General features: G+C 43.9%; 1 protein-coding gene across 1 annotated transcript in view; it reads right to left on the reverse strand.

Annotated features, from left to right (window-relative positions):
- The window catches only part of Mccc2 (methylcrotonyl-CoA carboxylase subunit 2), a 63,834-nt gene that overhangs the window by 15,708 nt on the left and 23,798 nt on the right, over nt 1-24,328 (reverse strand). The window contains exons 5-9 of the mRNA XM_055598396.1: nt 21,419-21,546; nt 19,583-19,695; nt 7,970-8,083; nt 2,912-2,976; nt 81-180 (exon numbers count right to left, since the gene is read on the reverse strand). Of these exons, the coding sequence (XP_055454371.1) occupies nt 81-180; nt 2,912-2,976; nt 7,970-8,083; nt 19,583-19,695; nt 21,419-21,546 (520 nt within the window). The remainder of the gene's footprint in view (nt 1-80; nt 181-2,911; nt 2,977-7,969; nt 8,084-19,582; nt 19,696-21,418; nt 21,547-24,328) is intronic.

The following is a 24,328-nucleotide window of genomic DNA, read 5'->3' on the forward strand; positions in this document are numbered from 1 at the left end:
CTGTGTTCGAGGACAGGGTTCAGGTGGCACGGGCGAAAGTGCTCCACATGAAAAGGAGAGACACAAGATTTCCTACTCACATCCAGTTTCTTCTGATAATTGAGACTCCTCACAACCTTCCTTGCTAAGTGAAGGGCATGGTGGTCATCCAAAGCATAGTGGTCAGTGACCCCAGACTTTCTGCAGAGTAAAGCACACTCTGACAATCAGAACCTGGAAAAGCAAAGTAATTAAATATCTTAAGTCACAAATACCCTCTCTAACCTAAGGATGGTGGCACCTTTGCTTCCTAAACACCTAATAAATACCATCTTATTTTTGTAATGACCCTGGCAAAAGAGCGTCACCTCCATCTTACAAGGAGGAAAGCCAGAGGGACAGACACTAAGTGTCCTCTTCTAGGACCGGCAGCAGCTGCATCGGAGTGCATACCTTGGATTTCTCACCCTGACCTTCTGCAGGCTTGTTCATGGGATATCTACTCAGGCTCATTCTATGTAACTTGAACAGAATCATGCGTGATGCTCAACCACAGCTGGCATGCGTTCAAGCATGGCCATCACATGACACAGCAGTAGCCAGCTAAGGCTTTGGTGCAGCCGTCTCTCCTCTCTCGGACTGTGGGCTGCCTTCCTTCAAAGTCAAACGTGAGGGTCGGCTCTCACTTGTGGTAAACAAAAAGGCTTGAATACATTGACCCTTGGATAACAGGTTAAAGTGAGAATTTATAAAGTAGCTCTGTGCGAAAGCCTTGGGAGTTCTTAGTCAGTTTCGAGGGTAACACATGAGGCAAGAGCTTGGCTCTGGGGATCAGTTCTGTCCCAAGCAGTGGCTTGCTATTTAAGATACAAATGCAATAGGGCTTGCTCTCTGTCTCTCTCTCCTATCTCATACAGTTGAGGATTAGAGAGATGGCTCAGCAGTAAGAAGCACTGGATGAGGACCTTCCAGAGGACCCAGGTTTAGTTCCCAGCACCCACAGGGCAGTTCACAACAGTCTAACTCCAGTTTCAAGGGGAACCCGATGTCATCTTCTGCCCTCCATGAACAGCAAGTATGCATACAGTACACAGACACACATGCAGGCAAAACATTCATATACATAAAATCGTTTTTTAAATGAAAGAAAGGGTTTTAGCTAAAGATTTATAATACAGACATGAAGGGACAGGACACTCCCCCAGTGTGGGTGTGGGCTTTCCCAAAAGACAGTTTCAGGCTAAAGGGACGGCTCAACAAGTGAAAGCACTTGTGTGACCATGAGGACCTGAGCTCCCACATCCAGAACGCACAAAAATAAATCCCAGAACTCACGCAAAAGCAGGGGTCTGCCTTACACAAGTCAGAAGGCAAGGATCAACACCCAAAGTTGTCCTGCACACATGGCCACATTCACACACATCAATGTGGGAAAATGTACATTCAGGGGAGAGAAAGAAGAGTTAAATATGTGAAGTCAATGCTGTGTAAACACTGGTCCCCAACTGTCCCCTGATATGCCAATAAAGCAGCTTATATCACTGAGCTGGGAAGTAAATCGGCCTGAACTTCCTGCCAGCCAGGGGAGGAGGAGTTAGAAGAAGAAGCAGGGGATTCAGCCAGGGCAGAGGCCCACGAGACACCAGGAGAGAGAGCTCAGCAAGCAAGCTACAAAGTGCAAGTATCTCTGGGATGTACGCTGGGAGGAAAGCAGATTAGCTTAGAGGGTTAAGAATAAAGTAATAAATGCTCAGTTTTTGTGCTGTGAAGCTTATTATTAAACAAATATAAGTCTCAATTATTTGTATGATAGCCAGGTTAAGAGAGAAACTGAGAAACAAATACAGTTTTATAAAAATAACTTTAACAGCTAAATGAGTAAGGAATGAGGCAAAGACTGAAACAAAGGCCCTTAGGCTAGTCAAAAAGCATGGCATTTTGATAGCAAAGAATCTGGCCATTCTCACCCTGGATTCCTCCCATCGTCACTGGGCTCCTTGGGGTTTTGACAACATAGAAAACAGGCCTTCCTGTACCTTGATGGTCAGATCTACCTGTCCTTTAGGACACAGTACTGGGCCCCTTCTCTGCAAGCACAGTCTGAATGAAGTGCCCCTCTATGTAGGTATTTCCTCACAAGATCTTGATTTCTCAGAACAAACACCTGCTACGCGGGCTCTCAAACACCCGAACTTCTCAAGATTACAAGAATGTTTGAACCCCTGCTCCAGCTTAAAATCTGCTCCCCACCCCTACCCCAATGTCTTAAATGTCAGGGGATGAAATAATTTCCTGTCCATTGTCTTCATCATCTTCTCCTGAATCCTTTGTAGGTGATCTATAAAGTCCCTCAATGCCACCTGGAAAACTGAAATCATGGCTGATATATAGCAAGCATTCAAAGAAGGTTTGCTGAGTCACTGAGAAGCTGCCTCTCAGGCTTCAGTGAAGAGCTAAGGTAGTGTGCTTGCACCAGCAGCATGCACATGGAATGAAACAGAGAAGGTTAGCACGGCCCCTGTGCTGGGCCTGGGGCTGGTGAAATGGCTCAGAGGATAGCAATGCTTCCTGAGCCTGACAAGCTGAACCAATTCCCGGAACCCACACGGTACAGGGGGAGACTTGATTCTCACGCATTGTCCTCTGATCTCCACATGGCAAGGGCACACCCACATACATGAGCGTACCCACATCTGCATGTACACAAACACGTGATGAGGATTTTTTTTTAAAATTTGTTTGCTTTTAAGCAGCTGACCCTCTCACTTGAAACACAATTCTACAGTCCAGAGAACTGAACCCAGAACAGCCCACTGGGAACAAACTATGGTCTGATCTGGTAAGACAGGCACCGAGGGAAAAATAATGTAAAACTTCCTTAAAGCCAAAAAGGACCACGGATCCTAGAAGGAAATACCTGTTCCTGCCTTACCTGCAATGAAGGTCGGCACCTCCGAGATCCTCAGCAGACACCTCCTCGCCAGTAGCTGCCTTCACCTACAAGGATAAAAGCCACGGTGAGACTGGCTCACTGAGGATACAAAATGCCGTGCTATCCCCTGACATTACTCTCCATACGAACATCGCCCAGCCTGACTGCACCTACATTCTTCCTCTCCCAGAGCTGAAGTGCTCCCCACCCACCTTCCCCCGTCTACAGACGGGGAACCTAAGCCCAGACCTCACAAGGGCTGCGCAGAGCTCCTGTGAAAATGGTGGTGCCCGGGAGCTCTCCAGGCTTCGGGATGCTACCCAACACACCTTAGGGCCTTTGAGTTGTGTGCGTTTACTCCCTTACTGCCTGGATCCCTTCTTCTTCCATGTGCCTGGTGAGCTTCCACTTGGCCTGCAGCAGTCCTCATGGTAATGGCGCCCTCTAATATTAACCGAGTAATGCTGGCCTGTCTATCCACGGTCCAAGAAGAGAGCCCCACTCACACGCCTACATTCTACTTTCTGTACATACTTCTGTTACCAGCTCTACAGTGTGAGGTCCTCAGGAGACTCTTTCATCTTCAAACACTCAATAGCCAGGGCTATTCAATCCAGTTATTTTATCTTTAAGGTGAAAAAAAAAAAAAAAAAAACCTAACTAAGCTACCCAACAGAATGGAGGCCCCCCCAAAAAAGAAAATCAAACAATAAATTAAAAATTGACTTAACTATGTCTGACTACAACAAGAAAATGAAAGAAAAATCATTTAGAATTAAACGCTAACCTCATCTGGTGGGAACTGTTTGTTAATTCCTACTTATTGGGCTGACTAATCTGTTTCTTGAGATAAAAATAAAAAAATTTATTAAAGTAATGAGAATTAATCTAAGATAAGCACAAAGACAGTTATTTTATTTGAAACAGAGCTTTTGATAGAGGCAATTAAAATTTTCACCTCCAATTATTCCGCCCTCAGAAGTCAATTGTTGGTTGACTTTTCAAAAAAGTCAGTGCTAAACAGCGTTCAGTCCAGACAATAACTAATTATAAGAGGTGTCTGAGTATTTAAAGTCATGAAAAAACAACAGCTACACTATATTTATTCTCAGGAATCTGACTAATTTCCAGTGGGAAAAAATAGAGTTGTCATCAGTTAATATTTATTGAACACCCACAATATGTTTGATACTGTGAAAGGTACAAAGATGACAAAAGTGAGAAACAATAGAAAAGGGGTTCATTCTAGTAAACAGCAAGGTAGAGAGTTAAAGAGGCTACGAGAACAAAAAGTTCTCCCGAACCCTCTTCTTATTAGGCATTTGGTTCAACTGATACCACCTGAACTCTACCCTTCAAGCCCTTTTCATCTGACTACAAATAAGGGTCAGGGTACTGAAATCTCAGTGTACGGGGCTTCAGATTCCCCTGGTGCCCCAAACACAGCTTTTCATGGAAATCTGAAAGGGGTTCCTATCTGGAGAATCTCAGGCTTCCATGCCACTGAGTCAAGTTAAATCTGAACCCATGGGTAGACCTGGATGAACACAGGTCCCAGCACTGCATGCCATGACTCCTCCCAACAGAAGTTTTCACATGTCACTCCTACCTTTCCTTGTTAAATGTTTGTACCCCTCACAGCACAAGGGTAAATGCTGAGTACACCTTCCTCTCATGAGCCAATGAGAGCTCTCACAAACAGTATGGGAAATGTTAACAGGTACAAACAACAATGAAGTTTTCACAGTTAAAGTGGCGGCTCCTTCTGGTCTACCCCATCTTCCATAACTGTTATTAGAGGTAACTTGGGAAATACTTAGTTTGCATGAAAATGAGTTTTTACTAGTTACTTAGATTCCTTGAGGTTCACTGTTTGAAGCAAAACATTTCAGAGGCTGTTCTTGCAATCACAAGGTTGTGCAACCATTACCACTTCCTAATTCCAGAACATTCCATCACTCTTAGAAGAAGCTCCATCCAGCAGTAGTCATTCCCCCTTCCTCCCTCCTCCTAGACCCTGACAGCCGCTAGTCTACTTTCTATCTCAGCGAATCTGGCTCCTTTAAATAGTCACAAAAGTGGAATCATATTTTTGCCTGTGTCTTACTGGTTTCCCATCCATGTTGTGAAGAACTCATTCCTGTCTGTGTCTGAATGTTTTATTGCATGAATATTATATTGTATAATTCCTTTCACTTTCTTCTAACATATTAAATATTTTTGGGGTTTTCTTCTACGTGGTATATTTATATGTAAGGCATATGATTGCCTATTTTATTTCTGCCTGGAGCGCTAGGATGATGGTATGTCATAAGTATGCGAACACAACAAATGCTTTACTGAAAATCTCCACCATGGAGTCAACCAAAGGGAAGTAAAGACCAGTGAGCCTTGTTCTCAGAGGGACTTCAGGCTTGGAGTTTAATTCTCCGTGGCTACCCTTGTAAAGTCTGTGTGTGCATGTTCATGAGTATGCAGGTGTGCATATATGTGTTTGTACATGTAGTTGAGGTCAGAGGTCAAACTCAACTATAATTCCTTAGGAGACATCCATTTGGGTTTTTTGAGATATGGTCTTTTGGTGGGGCCTGGAGCTCACCAATCAGGCTAGTCTGATTGGCAAACAGGGTTGTGGGATCCTGGGGTCTCCACCTTGCCAGCACTAGGATTACAAGCACATGGCACGCATGCCACCACACCATGCTTTCTACATGTGTGTTAGGGATGAAAAAACTCAGGGCCTCATGCTTGTGCAGCAAGCACTTTACCAACTGCATTATCTCCCAGCCCCATAGACTTTCTAACCTTTGAACCAGGGCTGGTGCCACCTGCTGTAATCCTAGCATGGGGAGGATGGAGGCAGAGGGACCACTCAAGTGCAGAATTTGGGACCAGTCTAGTAGGACTTCAAATTACTCTGAATTCATATTCATTCATATTTTCTTCTTTCCTTCTTCCCTCTCTCTTCCCCACCGCAATGTGTGTGTACGCTGAATACTTATACATGCTAAGCAAATGTTCTATCACCAAGCTACAGTCCAGCTTAATCTGAATTCTTAGGTGTTTTTGTCAGTATTTTGGCATATACTCTGCACAGTGATACTATTTTCACTCAAGTGTGCCATGTACTTTGATCCTATCTACAACTCATTACCCATTCCTGACCCTCTTTCCTTTCCCTTAATTTTCTTCCTCTTCTCAAATAACCACACCACAACTTCTACTTTCATATCACATATATCTGGATTGGCTGTGGGTGCTGGGGGACTGAACTCAGGTTCTCATGCTCGCACAGCCCGCCATCTCCCCACCCTGCTGAATAAACTATCACACACACATCCCGAACCACATCTTCTTCATCTGTTCTTCTGCAGATGGACCTCTAGGCCGATTCCATGACTCAGCCCTGTGAGTAGTGCGATGATGAACACGGTGTCTCTACAGGTGTCCCTCCAGCCTGCTTGCTTAGACTCCTTCAACTGAATTCCCAGCAGCAGTACAGCTAGATCTCAGCCAGGGTTTATGTAGCCCACATAGGCCTCTAACTCAACAATTTCCTGCCTCTGTCTCCCAAGTGCTAGAACTGCTGGAGCCCACCACCATACCTGGCTAAACTCCTAATCTCTGAAGTGCTCTAACTTTGAATATGAGCTTTTAAAATGATATCTAAGGAAACCAGAGAGTACATTCTTAGGGCTGTGGCACCTCAGCCATTTCCTGTTCTGTCTCCTACAACCGCCCAGTCTTCCACCAATGTGTGTGTGGCCTTTGCCTAGGACCGCCTCCCCAGCCCTGCCTAACAACTGTTGTCAGATATGACCCCAGTAGGGTCAGAGCTAGCCCGGGGAGGATCTCCAGGCAGGGAGGAGCGAAGCAAGGCTGGCACTGCTTGGGGTGGCACTGTGAGGCATGTGCTCCAGCTGAGGAGGCAGGGAAGTAGGGGCTGGAAAGTAGCCTCTATTCACTCCAGATCTGGGTGCCAAGGATGCCCTGGCACAGAAGCCACACACTTGTATGAATTCCATTTGCTGTGGGGCCACCACATCTGGCTTGTTTGTTTTGTTTTTACATATACATTTAAAAAAAAAAAAAAACACCTTTATAGGGGAGAGATTGAAAGGTCTCATGTAGCCCAGGCTATCCTTGCTATATAGCTGAGGACGACCTTGACTTTCTGATACTCCTGCCTTTACTTCCTAACTGCCAGGAATACAGTTGTGTGCCGCAATATCCAGATCAAAACACCTTCTAGAATAAACCAGGCAGTCAAAAGTCTCAAAAAGATAAAGATATTCCTCCCACCATGTTTCTTTCACTCAACGTTAACTTTTCCAGAATTTCATTACGTACTGGAGGCATGCAGATGCTTATTTCCCAACATTTTACCCCAAGTTAACATATATATATATACACACACACAAATTACCCAAAATTAACATACCATATACAAAGTAGTTATTTTTTTTTTTTTTAAGACAGGGTTTCTCTGTGCAGCTCTGGCTGTCCTGGACTCACTCTGTAGACCAAGCTGGCCTGGAACTCAGAGATCTGCCTGCCTCTGCCTCCTAGTGCTGGGATTAAAGGTGTGCGCCACCATGCCTGGCAGTCAAATTCTTAAGAATCAAAGAAGAGAATGGTGGGGCCAGACATAGCACATACCTTTAATCCCAGCAGAGACAGGTAAATCTCTGAGTTCAAGGCTTGCCTGGTCTATATAGTCTAGGCCAGCCAGGGCTATACAGTGTGTCCCTGTTTCAAACATAAAATAAAATAAAGTAATTTTTGAAAAAGAAAAAAAAAATGGTGGTTCCCAAAGCAGCATTTAATGGTTTTACATTGTAGAAAATAACAAAGTTCATGAGCTGAATATGGTAACAACTACATGACTGCATGATAATGCAAATATGAAGCAAAATGAAGCAAACAATTAAAATTCATTACCCAGTAAAATTATGCAATGTATTATACCTATCACATTTTAAAAGCATTGAATAGTTTATGTGTCATATATTTAAGTTCCATAAATCAATAATCAATTGATCGAGATAATATTCTTACCAAGGGTGGTCCAGCCAAGAAGATGGTACCCTGCTTTCGTACAATGATGTTTTCATCAGCCATTGCAGGCACATATGCTCCTCCTGCCGTACAGGAGCCCATGACCACAGCTATCTGCAGGGGAGACAAACCATGAGGTGACCCCCAATAAGAAGAAGCGTGACACTGGTGGGGCGCCCCTACAAACACTGCAGTGCCTCGGTGCTACGAACAGCTGATCCAAGGACTTCACTTTAGAAATGGAGACCTGAGATGGTTCTTATTAAGTTGCCTAGGCTAGCCTAGAACTCACAATCCTCCTGTCTCCTGAACAGAGACTCCAGGCACATGCCACCCTGACTAGGATAGTATCTTTTTTGTTCTTGTTTTAATTTATGTGTATGCATATGTGTCTGTCTGTGTGTATCCAAAGTGTGTGAGCAGGTGCCCAAAGATGCAGAAGAGGCCATCTGATGTGTTCCCTCAGAGCTGGAGTGACAAGTTTGTGAGCACCCTGGTGTGGGAGCTAGGGACTGAACTCAGATCCTGGGGAAGAGCAGCAAGTACTCTTAATCATTGAACCATCTCTCCAGCATCTTAGAATAATGTTTTGAGTTCTTATATAAACCATTCTGAAGGGCTTATGTCACTCTCACAAAATGTGTACATGAAGAGCCTATCAGGAGAAAGTTGGCCTAAGAAACTAGTAGCTGAGCAGCTAAAGAAGAAAAACACCTGCCACACACCTGTGTCAACAAAACTCAGAGGGGAACTAATACTAACAGTGTACCCAAATAATTCCTGAGCTCACGGGGACACTGAGATAGTGTTTTCAACGAACGTTGTTAATATTTTATGCTACAAATACGACATCTTCTAAATATAAAACTAATGGTAGCATCTGCATCTTAAAAATTGGCTCCATTTGAAGCTGACGAGGCTGCCTACCTGGCAAAGCAATGCCAACGCTCAAGTGAAGAATTTTGGTATAGGGTGTGTACCCGGAATCCCAGTGCAGCGGACACAGGTGCAGTTGGACCTCTGGCCTTCACTGCTTAGCTAGCCTAGTCAAATTGGTGAATTCAGTGAAAGTAAAAGACCTTGCTTTGGAAAGTAAGGTGGAAGGGTTAGGGAGATGGTCCACTGGGTGAAAGTGCTTCCTGCTCAAGCTGAGTTCCTCGCACCCAGGAACAAAGCCAGGCATCGCTACGGATGCCCATGAACTTGCTGGCCAGGTAGCCTAGCTGAAATGGGGAGTTTGTGAGCTTCCCACTTAGTGAGAGATTCTGTCTCAAGGTAGTAAGTAAAGGGTACAACAGTGGGCATGAGCTCAGACAGACAGACAGACACAGATAAATAAATAAGGTAGACAACTGCCCCGTATTGATCCCAGGCCTCCACACATACAGGCTCACGTGTACATGAGTGGGCACACACCCACATATAAGACAACAGCATTGGCACACACGCACAAACGTACTGTTGGTCAGAAGACGATCACCTACGTTAGGCAGGAAAGATGGCTCAGTGGGTCAAGGCACTTGCTACCAAGTCTGACAACCCAAGTTCAATCCCTAGAGCCCATGTGGGAAGGAGAGAGCCAACTCCCAAGAGTTGTCTGCTGGGGCTGGAAAGGTGACCAGTGGCTAAGAGCACTTGCTCTTCTTGCAGGGGACCCATATTTGCTTCCCAGAACCCACAAGGCAGCTCACGATTGTCTGCAGGTCCAGTTCCAGGGGGCCCAACACTCTCTTCTGACCTCCACAGATACTAGGCATACACATGGAACACATACATACATGCTGGCAAAACACTCATACACAGAAAACTTAAAAACATATATATTATATTAAAATGTTCTCTTCTGACTTCCACAGGCACACAGTGGCATGCACACGCATGCATACACACAACAAACTAATAACACACGCTAATATTAAATACAATTTAAAAAAATGAAAGAAACTGAATTCTGTGAAGCAGGGTGATACATATAAGGAGTCAGTAATGTTTACTCTCAGGTGTTCAAAAGCTTTCCATTTTAGACAAAGCTTAAGAAAATCCTTACTCAAAGATGTGTATTGGCACAAAGAATAATGCATAAGAGTTTGGCTAAATACCTCTTGACAGGAATAAAAATATCACCAAATAAAACTAAGTATATAAGGGATTTTTTTTAAAGTAGCACATGAAAACCATTTATGTTTCTAATCCCAATATTCCATCAACTTGTCTTATATTCATGCAAGAATCTGCTTTGATAACAGCATGCCACACTAATATTAAGTTCAAAGGAGGGTACTCTAAGGTAACAATTTTCCAACTACATAGCCATCATAAAAAGCCTTTTCTCCTTAACTAAAGAGTTTGTGTTTGTTACTAAATTATCTATAACATTTGATTGTTAACACAATATACCAGTGTTGGAGGTTGGTCTAATGCTCAGTCAAGATCTGGTTGTTGCCCGCTGGATACGCCCATCCTTGCTTGTGTAAACCTGTCCAAAACATTTTATACCTGATCGGTTCATTAAATGGCCTATACCTGGGCAGGGCAGAATGGGGTAGGCGTGGCTAAGGTTCCCAGGCTTGGAGAGGACAGGAGACAGACAGACAGGAAGAGAGGAGGAAGGAATGCCATGATAGGTTAGCATGGAGAAGAAACCAAGTAGGCCTGGAGGAAGGACTCCAATAATAGTGTGGAAAGGCCCAGATGAAGAATACAAGCAAGTACCATGGGATTATGAATAAAAGGTGGTCCAGATAGAAAGGATTAAGGTGGATGGCATTGGATGGGGGCTGGGAGATAAATGGAGGATATTCAGATAGCATAGGTAGGACCATCTGCCTGGCCCGAGGAAAATAAGGCAATTATAAAATCTAGCAGGTGTCTGTGTCTTATTAGTTATGATAGCGGGTTAAATAATACCACCATGATAATCTTAGGGCTAACAATAATAAACACTGTGTAACGTTATACAGCTATTTTTATTTTCACTACAACATAGCAGTGGTTTTCTCTTATTGTTTGGGTTATCAAAGACTCAGAAGTGTGCTTTCAAGACATTTACAACTACAAAATCTCTCCCTGCGTGCACAAGGCAGCAACACTCATTGTAGCCAAGTTTACAATAACACACATCAAAAGCCCACCATGCCTGAGGAATAAATGAATTATGGATGAATTAACTGTTAATATCTAAATACGTTCTTTAAAATGTAGCAAAATAATAAATGAAATGCCCAAACAATAAATCTGTGTGGTGTGCCTGAGTGTTTTAACTATCTCTGTACTTTATATCTGAACCATTCTGAACCTTTTGTAAGGATCTAAGGCAGTGGTTCTCAATCTGTGGTTCACAATCCTTTGGGGAAGGGAAACAACCCTTTTTCAAGGGTCACCTAAGGCCATCCAAAACATATGTATTTAGATTATGAGTCATAACAATAGCAAAATTATAGTTATGAAATAGCAATGAAAATAGCTTTATGGTTGAGAGTCATGAGCAACTGTATTAAAGGGTCGCAGCGTTAGGAAGGGTGAGAGCCACTGCTCTAAGGAGACAAGGGACAGTTTTACTTCAGGTAAACTGGTTCACCTCAAACTAACTCAGTGCTTCCGAAGGAAAAGGCTCAAGGAACTTAGAGCAGAACTGCAGTGACATAAGAGTCTAAAAGAGAACAGTTTTCAAAAAACTAAAAAACCATCAACAGGCAGAGTGTAGTTCCATGACGAGTAGAGAGCAAAGGAGAGGTAAGGACAGCAACTATCAGCATGAGCTGGACGGGGAGGAGAGGGGTATGGGGGGGACGGGGGGACAGGGAGGAGACAGGAGGGATGATTCTGTTGGGATGTCATCTGCTATGCACTGAGTGTTTGTGTCCCCTCCCAAATTCACATTAAAGCCCCCCGCCCCAGGGTGATTTGGAGGTGAAGCCTCAGGGAGGCAACTGAGGTTAGATGATCAAGATGGTAGAGGTTGTGATGTTATCATCAAGGTCCTTTCAAATAGAGACAGAAAAAGCTCTCTGCCTGTCAGGTGACGACAAAACCAGGAGGAGGCTGTTACCAAGTCCTGAACCAGAATGAACCACATCAGCAGGGCCTTCCAGCCTCCAGGGTCATGAGGAAGAAATGTTTACACTACCTAGTCTACACTGCTTGGTGGAACGGTAGGTGAGAGTGGAAAGCTGCCAAGGCAGCAGAAGTTCTCAGTTAAACGAGTTAAGTGAGACCAAGTATGAGCACCTAACGTCAGGGACTCCTATCATACTGCCTGGGGCACGTCAGATGCATGCTCTCCACAGACCCTCGGCAACCAAGGTGGTCTTCTGACACCAGTGCCGCATGCTCAGCAAAGGGCAGGTGAGTGTGGCAAACTCCTGCTCTTGATGTTCCCATCTGGTGTGATCCTTGTGAGTGCAACAGACTGAAGCCACCCCTTGTTGCCCTTTCACCTGCAGACTCTCTTATCTTCTCCCTTTCTTGCTCTGATGATGCCAATTAGCAAACTGTGAAATACTCTGGGAAGGCCACATGCCAAGAGACCAAGAACAGCCCTTCAGCCAATAGCCAAGATGAACTGGGGGAGGCCTGGAGAGAACCAATTTAGTCAACAACCACATGAGGAAACCAGGAAGTGGGGCTGGCATCAAATTCTCAGGGGACTGTATCTTGTGAGACCCCGAGCTAGGCCTAGAGTCCAACCCACAGGAACGGGATAATAAATGTGCACTGTTCTACATCATATGTTCTAGATCAATAGATAAACATTTACCTTGGTCTAGGCACACGGTTCTGTGACAGAGTGCCTTGTTTACTATGAAAGCGGCCCTAGTTTCAATCCCGAGCACTGAATAAAAAAACTCTGTCTCAAGTGAATATAACAGATGCAGATCTGACTCCAGTGTAGCTGAGTGTTGATTAACAGCATGGGTAAATTCTGAGAAATTCAAAGCTAAGCAACTTCATCATCGGGTAAATGTCAAGAAGTGGAATTCTGCAAAGAGACGACTAAGTCTGTAGGTGATACAACCTCAGAACCACCTCCATCTGAGAAGCCACCACAGACTAAAACATCAGGAGTGAAAGACCAGAGCTTTCTATCTGCACTCTTTCAAAGACTCCACCTGTAAACTATTCTTCCATAGATGTGGGAGATGATGAACAACTAGAATTCTGCGCTCTCCCAGGGAGTGGTGCAGCCTTCCTATTGAATGAAGGAGACCAGATACAAAGTTACACGAAGTGTTCACAACAGACACACCCACAGAGGCAGAGGAGATCTGTGGCTACGACAAAAATACAACTAAAATGTCACAGTTAATAAATGAGTTGTGTGGTGTTTTCACAATGCTGTTACATGATTTTAGAAACATGGGCATGGGAGGGATTCCAGACACCAGCTTCTGGCCTCCAGGAGCAACACATACACACGGTACACGGACAAATATGCAGGCAAAATATTCAGCACATAAAGTAAGTAAATAAGTAAAATCTTCAAAATCACAAAAACATTCTTAAAAAGCATAAGAAATACCTGCAGGAGCTATACTTACTATGCCCACAGGAGCCAAAACTCTCAAATGTTTCATCAAGAACAAAGAAAGCCTTTCTAGTCCTAAGCATTTATTTTTAAAAGATACTGATTGCTTGATTAATTGGTTGGTTGATTGACTGACTGATGGACTGGTTGGTTGACTGACTGACTGACTGACTGACTGACTGACTGACTGAGATGAGATCTTACTATGTAGTCCTGGCTGGGCTAGAATTTACTATATAGACTAGGCTAGCCTCAAACTCACGAAGATCCACCTGCCTCTACCTCTGAATTAAAGGCTGTGATTAAAGGTGTGAGCCACCATGCCCAGCATACTCATTTATTTTTATGTATGTGTATGTGTGTGCTTTTGCATGCAAGAGCCTACGGAGACCAGGGAAGAGGATTAGATCTCCTGGAACAGGAGTTACCGGCAGTTACTGATGGCTTACCCATCTATCCAGCCCCATGATTCCAAGTATTTAAATAAGTAAATACTATTACTATGCAGGCAGATGCTGATGATAGCAATAAAGATGAGAAGAACACACACAGATAAGTCGCTAGCTCCACCAGTCGGCATCACAGTCTCACCTCGTTGTTTAAGCTGCTCATCGCCCACCACAGGGGACAGGGAGGACAGGTACAGGATATCCTGTCACTCCATCTTCTGCTCTTAGGATCCAGGGATCCAAAAGTCCAGCAGTGCTGCTCCCAGCCCCGAGTGTGTCCTTGTGCCTGTCCTGTGCAAGGCAGCAAAGTATCTGGAACTGTAGAGAAGATTCTGCCCCACTCTCCACTACGAACTAAAGTGTCACAAAGCCCGTGGCTACACTATGGGTGTGCAGCCAGCCTTGCACGCACATCATCAGTAGTGCACCAACAGGGGCATCAAGGGGACCGTCATCATGGACAAAGATGAACACCAAGAACTCTTGAGGGGCAACAATTCTCCCGTCACCAGAGAGGGAGCATGCCATGAAACAGAGTTCAAGGAAAGGAGAAGGCACAGCAGAAATATGGGACTTAAACCGTGAGCAAGAAAGTAGACGGCAGCCATGGATGACTCATAACCCACAGAAACGGGCCTTGTCGTCATTTCCACAAGTATGGTTTCTGAGTAACAGAAGCAAGTTGCTGCAAATCACAGGCAATCTCATGAGACCTCTTTAGACAAATCCATTACTCTCCAGGTCTTTTCAGGGCAACAGAGACTGGTTCTCATTTATAACAAAATAAGCTACACAATGTAGCCCAGCAGGCTGCTCAGAAAAGGAGCTTGCCAGGGAATCAACAGGAAGGCTTGCCAGGGAGGTCTTATGCCTCATTCTAAAAAGCCATGTGAACTTTAGACCCCCAGTGTCCCACTGTAGAGCTGGAGAGCATTTTTCACTTCCACACATACTGAGATAAAGGCAACAGAGAAGGGAAGAGTACTGGTTCTGGGTGGAAAAGCCAATTAAGCCACCCATCTTGCTGCCTCTTTCCTTCAAAGTAATTGTGAAGAGCAGACACTGTCTGTATCATGTTGTTCCCATTTTCACCTGGAGAGCCACCATTAAAAATAAAAGTCACAAGGTGTGCATCCGAGCTGAATAGATGGCCAGAAGTTCAGGTCATTGTCACCCACACTGATAGATTAACACTCTGCTCACTCTGAGGTACTCACGCTCACCCATGCCAATAGGTATTAAATGCACACAGAATGCAGGAAGTCCATCTTATCCACAATGCCTCTTCCTCAATCTTTTTATCAGAGAGCCTTGATGTAACCAGAGACAAGGATTTCATTTCTCTCTCCCAGCCTCTACTCATCTTTATAGAATGCATTTTAAAAAATAACCATGTGTAAGCCCTTCAGGGTGATCACAGATGCTTGAAGCAAAAGCTGTCATTGAGGTCACCTTCACAAACAATGAGTTACACCAAGAAGGATGGGGAGTGGGGACACACAGGGAGGGACCCCTGACAACCGTCTAAAATCTCCAAAATTTACAGCAAATAGGAAAAAGCACAAAGGGAAAAAAAGAGAGAAACTGCAATTTCATACTGCTAGATAACAGAAAAGGACTTCTAATCAAAGTTAGAACACCTTGCTCCTGATATATCCAGGCACAGGCAAAAGAAAAAGACTTTCTATGCCAAAGATCAAGCTACAGCAAGTGGACTATGGCTGGCAATAAAAAGTAACAGCAAAGTGAGACTTCTGCTAATTGATTATAAGCCCAAACATAAGAAGCCAGTGACGTGGAAACAGCAGACTGCAAGGACCAGCAGGGCTCAGCCTCAGTGTACACAGGCTGCAGAGTGGCTTTAGGGTAGACGCTCAGAAAGCTTAGACCCCACAACCTCTGAGGTCGTTAGTAGACTTGGGGGTCACACAGCCACAGTGCAGTCAGGAAACAATTGACTACAAAGGCAAGTACATACCACAGCCTGTCAGTGTGTCAGCATCTGCTTTAACATACCGATCATCTCTTAATAATATCAACATGTCTCATCTCAGGGAAATGTGGGGAGATAAAAATAGCCCTGATATTGCGCTAATCACAAAGAACCAACAATAAAATATGAGAAATTAACCAGGACCTATCTAGAGAGAAGAGTTAAGAATAGCTACTAAAAACTCAAAGAATGAAAGACAAAAATATTCTGACCAAAAAAAAAAAAAAAAGTCTTTCCTCTTTCAAAGCAAAATTCCAATGTTATCCTGAAAGGTCTAGATATCTGTCAACATTATTTTTATATCTGAGAATATACAGGAAATGACGTAGATAAGAATGTAAGAGATATATTCTTAGAGGTAAATGGATAAATAGATCTATAGTGGTCGAGGTTAACAACGTTAAATAAAAAACAATCTTGGGATAGAAAATAGAACTGGAGTGAGGTAACCATTCATCATTGTCAAAATGCATAAATAAGATAATCAGAGTTATGTCTCATGTGTTCTGTGTTGTCGTAATGCAATGCCTGAGGCTGGATATTTTGTACAGAAAGAAAAATGGCTTATTTGGTTCAAGGTTTTGGAGGGTGAAAGGTCAGGCAACTCCACCGTCTCTTGTGAGGACTTTCTACCTACATCACAGTATGGCAGATGGCATCATGGCAGAAACATGTGACAGGAAGAAAGGTCATATGACAAGAAAGGACATGAGTGACCAGAGAGGGACCACGCTCACACTTTACCAGTACAAAATACAAAATATAAAATTTGTGAAGATATAAAAGTTCATCTGATATTGCTCTAATCACACAGAACCAACAATAAAGTATGCAAAACCAGCCAGGACCTATCTAGAGAGAAGAGTTAAGAATAGCTGCTGGAGAGTCAAAGGACAAAAAAGATAACTAACAAAGTAAATGGAAGCTGGGCGAGGTGGTGCACGCTTTAATCCCAGCACTCTGGGAGACAGAGGCAGATGATCTCTGTGAGTTCAAGGCCAGCCTGGTCTACAATGAGAGCCCAGGACAGCCAAGCTACACAGAGAAACCCTGACTCGGGAGCCGGGGAGAGAAAAAAAGGAAAAGCAAAGAATCAAGGTTTTTTGATTCTTGACATCAAACCACTAATCTCACAACAGACTGACAGGAAACTTGGAAGATGACTCCACGGTTAAGGGCACGCACTGCTCTGAGAACCTGTGTTCATTTCCTGATACTCTCTGGAAGCTCATAACCACCTGTAATTCTAGTTCCTAGGGATCTGACACCCTTCGCTAGCCTGCACTGGTACCAGGCGTGCAGGTGGTATACACATACGTGCAGGCTCTCTCTCTCTCTATCTCTCATAAGAAGACAGCACCAAGCAGAGAAGCAAGGGATGGCGATGTGCTCAGGTCTGATTGTGCTAAAAGAACTGAGAAAATTGTGTTTCAGCTGAACACTTCTGCCATTAAATGAGGGCAGGAGTTCTTCCCACACCAAGTAATCAGTTGACACTAGCTGGGGATCCCCTATCCAGCTCAGTTTGACACTATCTGGAGACAGCACTAGGTCCCACCAGACTGACCCCGCTTTAAACGCCAATCAGATTGAGGCCTCAGACTAGAGCCCCCACTACTCCTTCTCCTTTTCTCCTTGCATTTGCTGTGCTAGAACGGCCCACAGAAGTCAAGCAAATGCTGTAATAAATTAATAAAGCCACAGAAAACAGCTGGATGGTGGTGCAAGGCAGAGCCCGGAAGCAGAGCACAGAAGCGCCTGTCTCCATGCTGAGGTTTGACAGCCTCCCCGCACTCAGATGTGTCTACCAAAGCCCCACAGGGGTTTGCAGGAGAGCTTGTGCGGTGGCTTCACCTTGCACGCATAAAGGACAAGCTCCTCCAGAATGCTGGGGGAGAGGGACCTGAAGGCTCCAAGCTTCTGATCATGGCTTGGTCTTTCTCATTGCCTCCCTCCTCCAGGACTTGCCTCATTAGAAGAAAGCATGTTCCAGCTGCCCAGGCAAGCCCAAGGAACTTAGGAGCTTTGCACCAGGAACCAAAGACCAAACACTAAAACAAAAGATGTTCCTGGCCGTCTTATCTCCAACGGAGTTCTGTCTGAGGAACAGGACAGAGACCAAATATGGAAACCCAAGTTTCCATATTTTTTTTTTTCCTAATCAGGAGCCAGGGGCAGAAACATGCATGTTTCTGTTTACACTGAGGCATTAGCAGAAAGCCTCCAGAGATGGCAGAACTCCTGACATTTAGAGCCAGAGCTGTGAAGGACCAAGGGTCTGCTCAAGGTGACAAGCAGCATCTCAACATTGTATTCAGTTGCTGAGGACAAGTTCTTGGTAGGACTGGGGGGATAAGATTAAAAAAGTGGGAGAATAAGGGGATTCAGTGTGAAGCTGAAGAATTGTGGGAAAGAAAGGAAGGACAATACAAACAAGCTGCAGAGTGAGAGGCATCTGGGGCTGGAAGGTGAAGGGAGTGAGGGTCTGGGATGAAAACACCCGACTCTGGCCACTTAAGAAGGCTGTAATCAAGCAAGGCAAGGTGGTGCACGCTTCTAATCCCAGCACTCAGGGAGGCAGAGGCAGGACTATGGCTGTGAGTTCGAGGCCAGCCTGGTCTACAAATAGAGTCCAGGACAACCAGTGCTACACACATTAGATTCTAGGGAATCTAGAAGCATCTCAGTTCAACTCACGGTCCTTAATGTAATTACATACAGCAAGACCCTTTATAATGAATTTGTATTCACATCCTCTGGGAATTTCAGTTAAATAAAATATTTCAGATATAACTTAAGTCCCCACATTCCTCGTGAAAGACTTCTTTTCTCCTCCCCGCCTCATCAGCCACATTGTTCATTGCTGTGTACGCCAGTCCCCAATGCACGCTTACACACAAGCATGACAGTGAGGTTTCACGCACGCTTTTGTCACACCCACGGGTACTGGCTCTCCATTTAGCTTACTGCTTTCTCTCAACGCAGCTTTGAGGTTTATTTATGTATATGCATTTTAGTTCATTTGTTTTAACAGCTAAACACCACTATGAATCTTCTATTGATGATGCCCATAAATTATCTTTTGCTCTAATAAGCAATGTTAGTATGAACTTATATCTATGTATCTCTTTATCCACACATTAAAGTTTTTCCTGTACTAACAGATCACAGCCTAAAAAGAAAAAATGACTTTCTTTTCAAACTCTTTTCCTTGGGTAATAAATATTCATTATAATTCAGGAACATGCCTGCAGTTAGTAAGAGTTCACACTGAAGACAACCTTACAAAACTTTTTTACATTACATGTTAAATTCTGTTTCTTTCTTTCTTTTTTTTTTTTAATTCTGATTACAGTTATTTATTGATTCTGTGTGGCAGGGAATACAGTGCCAGGCTATGCATGCGCAGGTCAGAGGCAAACCCCTCAAGGACAGCCTGCTCTTCCTTCCACCTGTGGAAGATGAGCTTGAACTCAAGTCATCAGGCTTGGCAGAGGTTGACTTCTCTGAGCCGTTTCACCTGACCGAATTCTCTTTGTCCTTTAATTCATCTGGACTGGGTGATAGCAATGACACTAGGAATATTACACACACACACACACACACAAATAAACAAATGAAATTATATTTCACTAATGAGAACTTACCTGTGTGATATTTTTAGAAGACATAATTGCCTGATTATAGAATATTCGGCCAAAGTGGTCCCGGTCTGGAAAGGTGTCTGCTTGCCGAGGTAAGTTGGCTCCTCCTGAGTCAACTGAATGAGGGAAGAGAGAGAAATGAGCACAGCTCTCGCAATAGTACCGAGTCCATCTTAATCACAGTCACAAAAGCCTGCCCCTCTCCACAGTGCTCTACTGTCTCAGATCCCCCAACTGAAACAAAAGGTTTCCTCTCAGCCCACAAGGCTTTCCAACCTTTGTTCAAAACTCCACATCAACTGTTCGGGACACTCTGTCCCTTACAGAACAGCAAAAGACCTACCAACATCATGACCTTGCCAGTGGAACTGAAAATGAATCTTCCTAGATCAATACAAAAACCACTAAAGGATTCATGGATAATTTGCATGCTGCTCTCTTGTACTTTTTCTGTTATATTTGTTTGTTTGAGCTTTGTTTTTTTGTTTGTTTGTTTGTTTGGTTTTTTTGTTTGTTTTTTTTTTTTAGTGGTTTAGCTGTATGTCTCATGCTGATCTCAAATGGCAATCCTCCTGCCTCAGCTTCCTAGGTATTGAGGTTGTTTTTACTACTAACCGAAGTGAAGGACAACACTCCTGGCATCATTCGGTGTGTTCAGGCACGTGAAGCCAACTTGGGCTATCCAAGTTGTACCTCAAAACAGAACTCATTATTTCATAACCGTGTGATTATGAGATCAAAGGCATGTTTCCTGGCCATTCTAAACGCCTCTAACTTCCTTAGCCATGAAATAAACAATAGTAACCATTTCATACGGCTTTCAAGAGGAGGTGGACTCATGTATGGAAAAAGCCTTTAGTCCACATCCACTGTAACTGTACAGAATCAATGTTAAAAAGCAAAGCAAGAGCTGGATGTGGTAGTGCAGACCTTTCAGAGTGCTCAGAGGCCGGAGGATCTCTGTCAGTTCTAAGCTAGCCAAGGCTACATAGACCATGTCGCAAAAAAAGAAACAGAAGAATTAGAAATTAACTAGTCCTATACCTATTACTGTTGCCTACAATAGTTGTCTTTTATTATTTAGTACTTTGCATCCTGTCTCCATGAAGACAGAGACAGTGTCAATGCTCTTCAGTGTAGCTGCCCCTGTAGGGACTGACTGGCAGGGCCTGCAAACAGCTCAGCTTCATCTGCTATTTCCTATGTGCGCAAAGAAATTCACATGATGAGTCAACCAGGAAATTCACTTTCCCAGAAAAAGAAAAAAAATCTACATTATGACCTGTCCAAATGTTTACACAAATGAATAATATGTGCTAGGGCTTTAGCACACTAAACCAGTATCCAGAGGCTGCCAATTCTAAATTGCTTTGCTTTTAGATTCTGTTCATAATAGCCTTTAATGCAAATGTGTCTTACTCTCTGTGGAAACTAACTGGACCTTAAATTACAATCTACTCAAATGATGTAATACTCAAGTATTTAGCAATTTGAGTTAATTATAGTTAACAGAAAAATAAAATATCCAAAGCTAGCACACACTGATCTGTTAACGCACTCTGTGGCAGAACAGTCCTCAGTTACCTTCCACCGTGGATCTCAGCAAACACTATATTCCTTTCTACCTGCAGGAGGAGCCAGCAGGATTTAAAGCACCCAGTAATGACGTCATCCACCCAGCCTCCCGCAGCCCTCCGCTTTACCGGCTATAATGACGTCATCCACCCAGCCTCCCGCAGCCCTCCGCTTTACCGGCTATAATGACGTCATCCACCCAGCCTCCTACACAGCCTTCCATTTTACCAGCTATTAACAGCTGACAGTGCACTCGTGACTTGCCCAGATAGATGCAGGGGAGCCTGTTCTGCAGCGCGATCTCTTGTGCCCGTACGTGTTTTTTCACAGTCACTGGGTAGTAGGTGCCTCCTTTGACGGTGGCATCGTTGGCCACGATCATGCACTCTACTCTGAAAGGCAAAAATGCCATTGAAAGAGCCTACGATTCCTGCAGAATCAAAGGCAATTAGGCTTTTTATAAGGCATGCCATGCAGCTTTCACCTTCTAGTGCACATCTCCCTAGATGGCAGCCTCATGCTGTAAAACCAAGTAGAAAATGACTCCCTGTAACACGATTACACATTCACTTTGATTTCTAAAGAGCAATTAGTCCTCCATCAGCACCAAGGCATTAACCCAGCCACTGTTCAGTACGGTTCTTTTTTGGCCTTCTTTTCTTTAAGTTTTATTTATTTGTATTTTATGAACCAGGCTGTTTTGCTTCCACGTGCACCACATACGTACAGTGCCTATGGAGGCCAGAGAGAATGTTGAACTCTGAAACTGGAGTTACAAACAGTTGTTAGCTGCATATAGGTGCTGGAAATTGAATCCCAGTCTTCTGTAAGAGCGGGCAGTATTCCTAACCACTGAGCCATCTCTCCCACCTACAGCATGGTTCTTTTTTAAAAATTTATTTATTTTCACTTTTATGTGCATTTGTGTTTTTTGTATATCTCTTTGAGGGTATCAGATGTTGGAATTACAGACAGTTTGCAACTGCCATGATGGGTGCTGGGATTTGAACCCTGGTCCTCTGGAAGAGCAGTCAATGTTCTTATCCGCTGAGCCATGTCTTCAGCCCCGTACAGTATGGTTCCTGAAATGAAAAGATGCTAACAAAATGATGATGATGATGATGAAGTGTTTTTAAAAATCTAATTTTCTAGGGCAAGGAACTTTCTTACAACCGATCTTTAAAGTGTCCTTTTCAAAAAGAAACTAAATGGGGCGAGAAAGATGGCTCAGCCGCTAAGAACACTGCCTGCTTTTCAAGAGGACCCAGCTTTGATTCCCAGCACCCACATGGTACCTCACACACATCTGTAACTCCAGTTGCATAGGCTTCAACGTCCTTGTCTGGCCTCCCTAGGCACCAAACACATAGTGCACAGGCATACATTCACGCGAAGCACTCATACACAGCCCTTAATTAAAAAAAGAAAGCAGAAAAATGAAAATAGGCTGTTAGGAGTTCTAAGATACGTATTTTTATATTTTCAAAAGTGACCTAACAGCTGTATGCAGTGGTATTTGTTATCCTAGCACCTGAGAAGTAGGGGCAGAAGGATCCAAAGTTTGAGATCAATTGCAGTGAGTTCAAGTCCAGCCTGGGCTAAAAAGTAAGAGCCTGTCTTTAAAAAACAAGTCTGAGGATATAACTCGGTGCCCGTTTGCCCTCAATGTAAACAACACTGAGTCTAGCACGGCAAGAAAAACAATATTCTTTACTATTATTTACTATTACTATGAAAGACACAAATTTTAAACAGTGTAACACAAAGGTTCTGGTATATGGATTAGCTGGTAGAGTATTGCATGATACACTTGAAGGCTTAGGTTCGAATCCCAGTTCCACAAACAGCTGGTATGGCAGCTCACGTTTCTAATCGACCCCCACATAGACATGTCACAGGAGAAATAAAGTCAGCTCGCAAAAATGCTGTAATGCACATCTGCCGTGGCTTTTCCCTTCCATCGTCCATTTCTTGATACTAGAACTAAACTTCCTCTTTGAAACTGCTTCTATTTTTGAGTCATGGTTCAAGCAGCACACCCCAGAGCTTAAGAGAGCACACGAACCGGGCCTTCCTACTCTGTGTTCTTCTGAAGGCATAGGTCATGGGGTTGAGGAACACGTGCCATAAGCCAGCATTTGAGATGATGACAACTGCACCAGGAGAGGCCGGAAAGATCAAAGCCAGGCTTCCCAGGCCCCTTGATTTTAGGCAAGGTATTTGCCTCTCTCTACACCTGTGTTCCTCTCTGCATGATGTGATGACAATCATAGCCCCTGCCCCACTCAGCTGTAGTGAGGAACAAGAGGCGCTGACAATGGTAACTTCCACGTCACACATGGGCACAGAAATAAGCGTAACACTGGGCAGACTAGATTCACGAAGTCTAACTGGTTCTAATATCAGCATTGGAAAACCTACACGGCTTGGTAAAACACAGATTACAGCGACAGTTCCATGCTTCTGAAGAAGGCCCAAGAACCCGGTGTTCTGAAAGTCCTAGGTCATGGCAGTGAGGCCTGGGGCCCACAATGCTCACCTGCTCCTCTGAAACACGAGCTGCACACGAGATTACATGGGGAGCTTCTAAAACCTCAGCGTGCCAACAGAGAAGGTGTATTTGCCCTTTCCCAACAGGTTTCAATTCAATAGTCTCTTTGTGAGGGGTAAGAATTTGGGCCCACTTCCCCTTTGGTGATGAGATCTTGTTTGGCTTAGACACGCGCAGGACTTGTGTGCCCTGTCCCGGTCTGTGGGCTTAGATGTGTATAGGTCCTGTTGAGTGTAGAAGACACTGTTTCCTCGAAGTTATCCACTACCTCCGGCTCTTACAGTCTTTCTGCTTCCTCTTTCACAAAGATTTTGTCTTACTGTTTTTTTTTTTCTTTCCTTTTTAAACATTTTCGAGACAAGAGTTTCTCTACATAGCCCTGGCCATCCTGGAGCTCACTATGTAGACCTTGCTGGACTTGAACCCAAGAGAACTACCTGCCTCTGTCTTCTGTGTGCTGGGATTAAAGGTGTGAGCCATCTGGCTTTAATAATTTTTTTTTTTTTTTTTTTTTTTTTTTTACTTTGTCAGCCTTCCTTTTTCCTTCCTTCCTTCTCTCTCTCTCTTTCTCTGAGAAAAAAAGCCATGGAGTTGTGTGGGTAGGGAAGTGAGGAAGACCTGGG

The sequence above is a fragment of the Psammomys obesus genome, unplaced genomic scaffold (genome assembly GCF_907164565.1).
Source record: "Psammomys obesus unplaced genomic scaffold, mPsaObe1.curated_primary_1811, whole genome shotgun sequence".
Classification (NCBI taxonomy): Eukaryota; Metazoa; Chordata; class Mammalia; order Rodentia; family Muridae; genus Psammomys; species Psammomys obesus.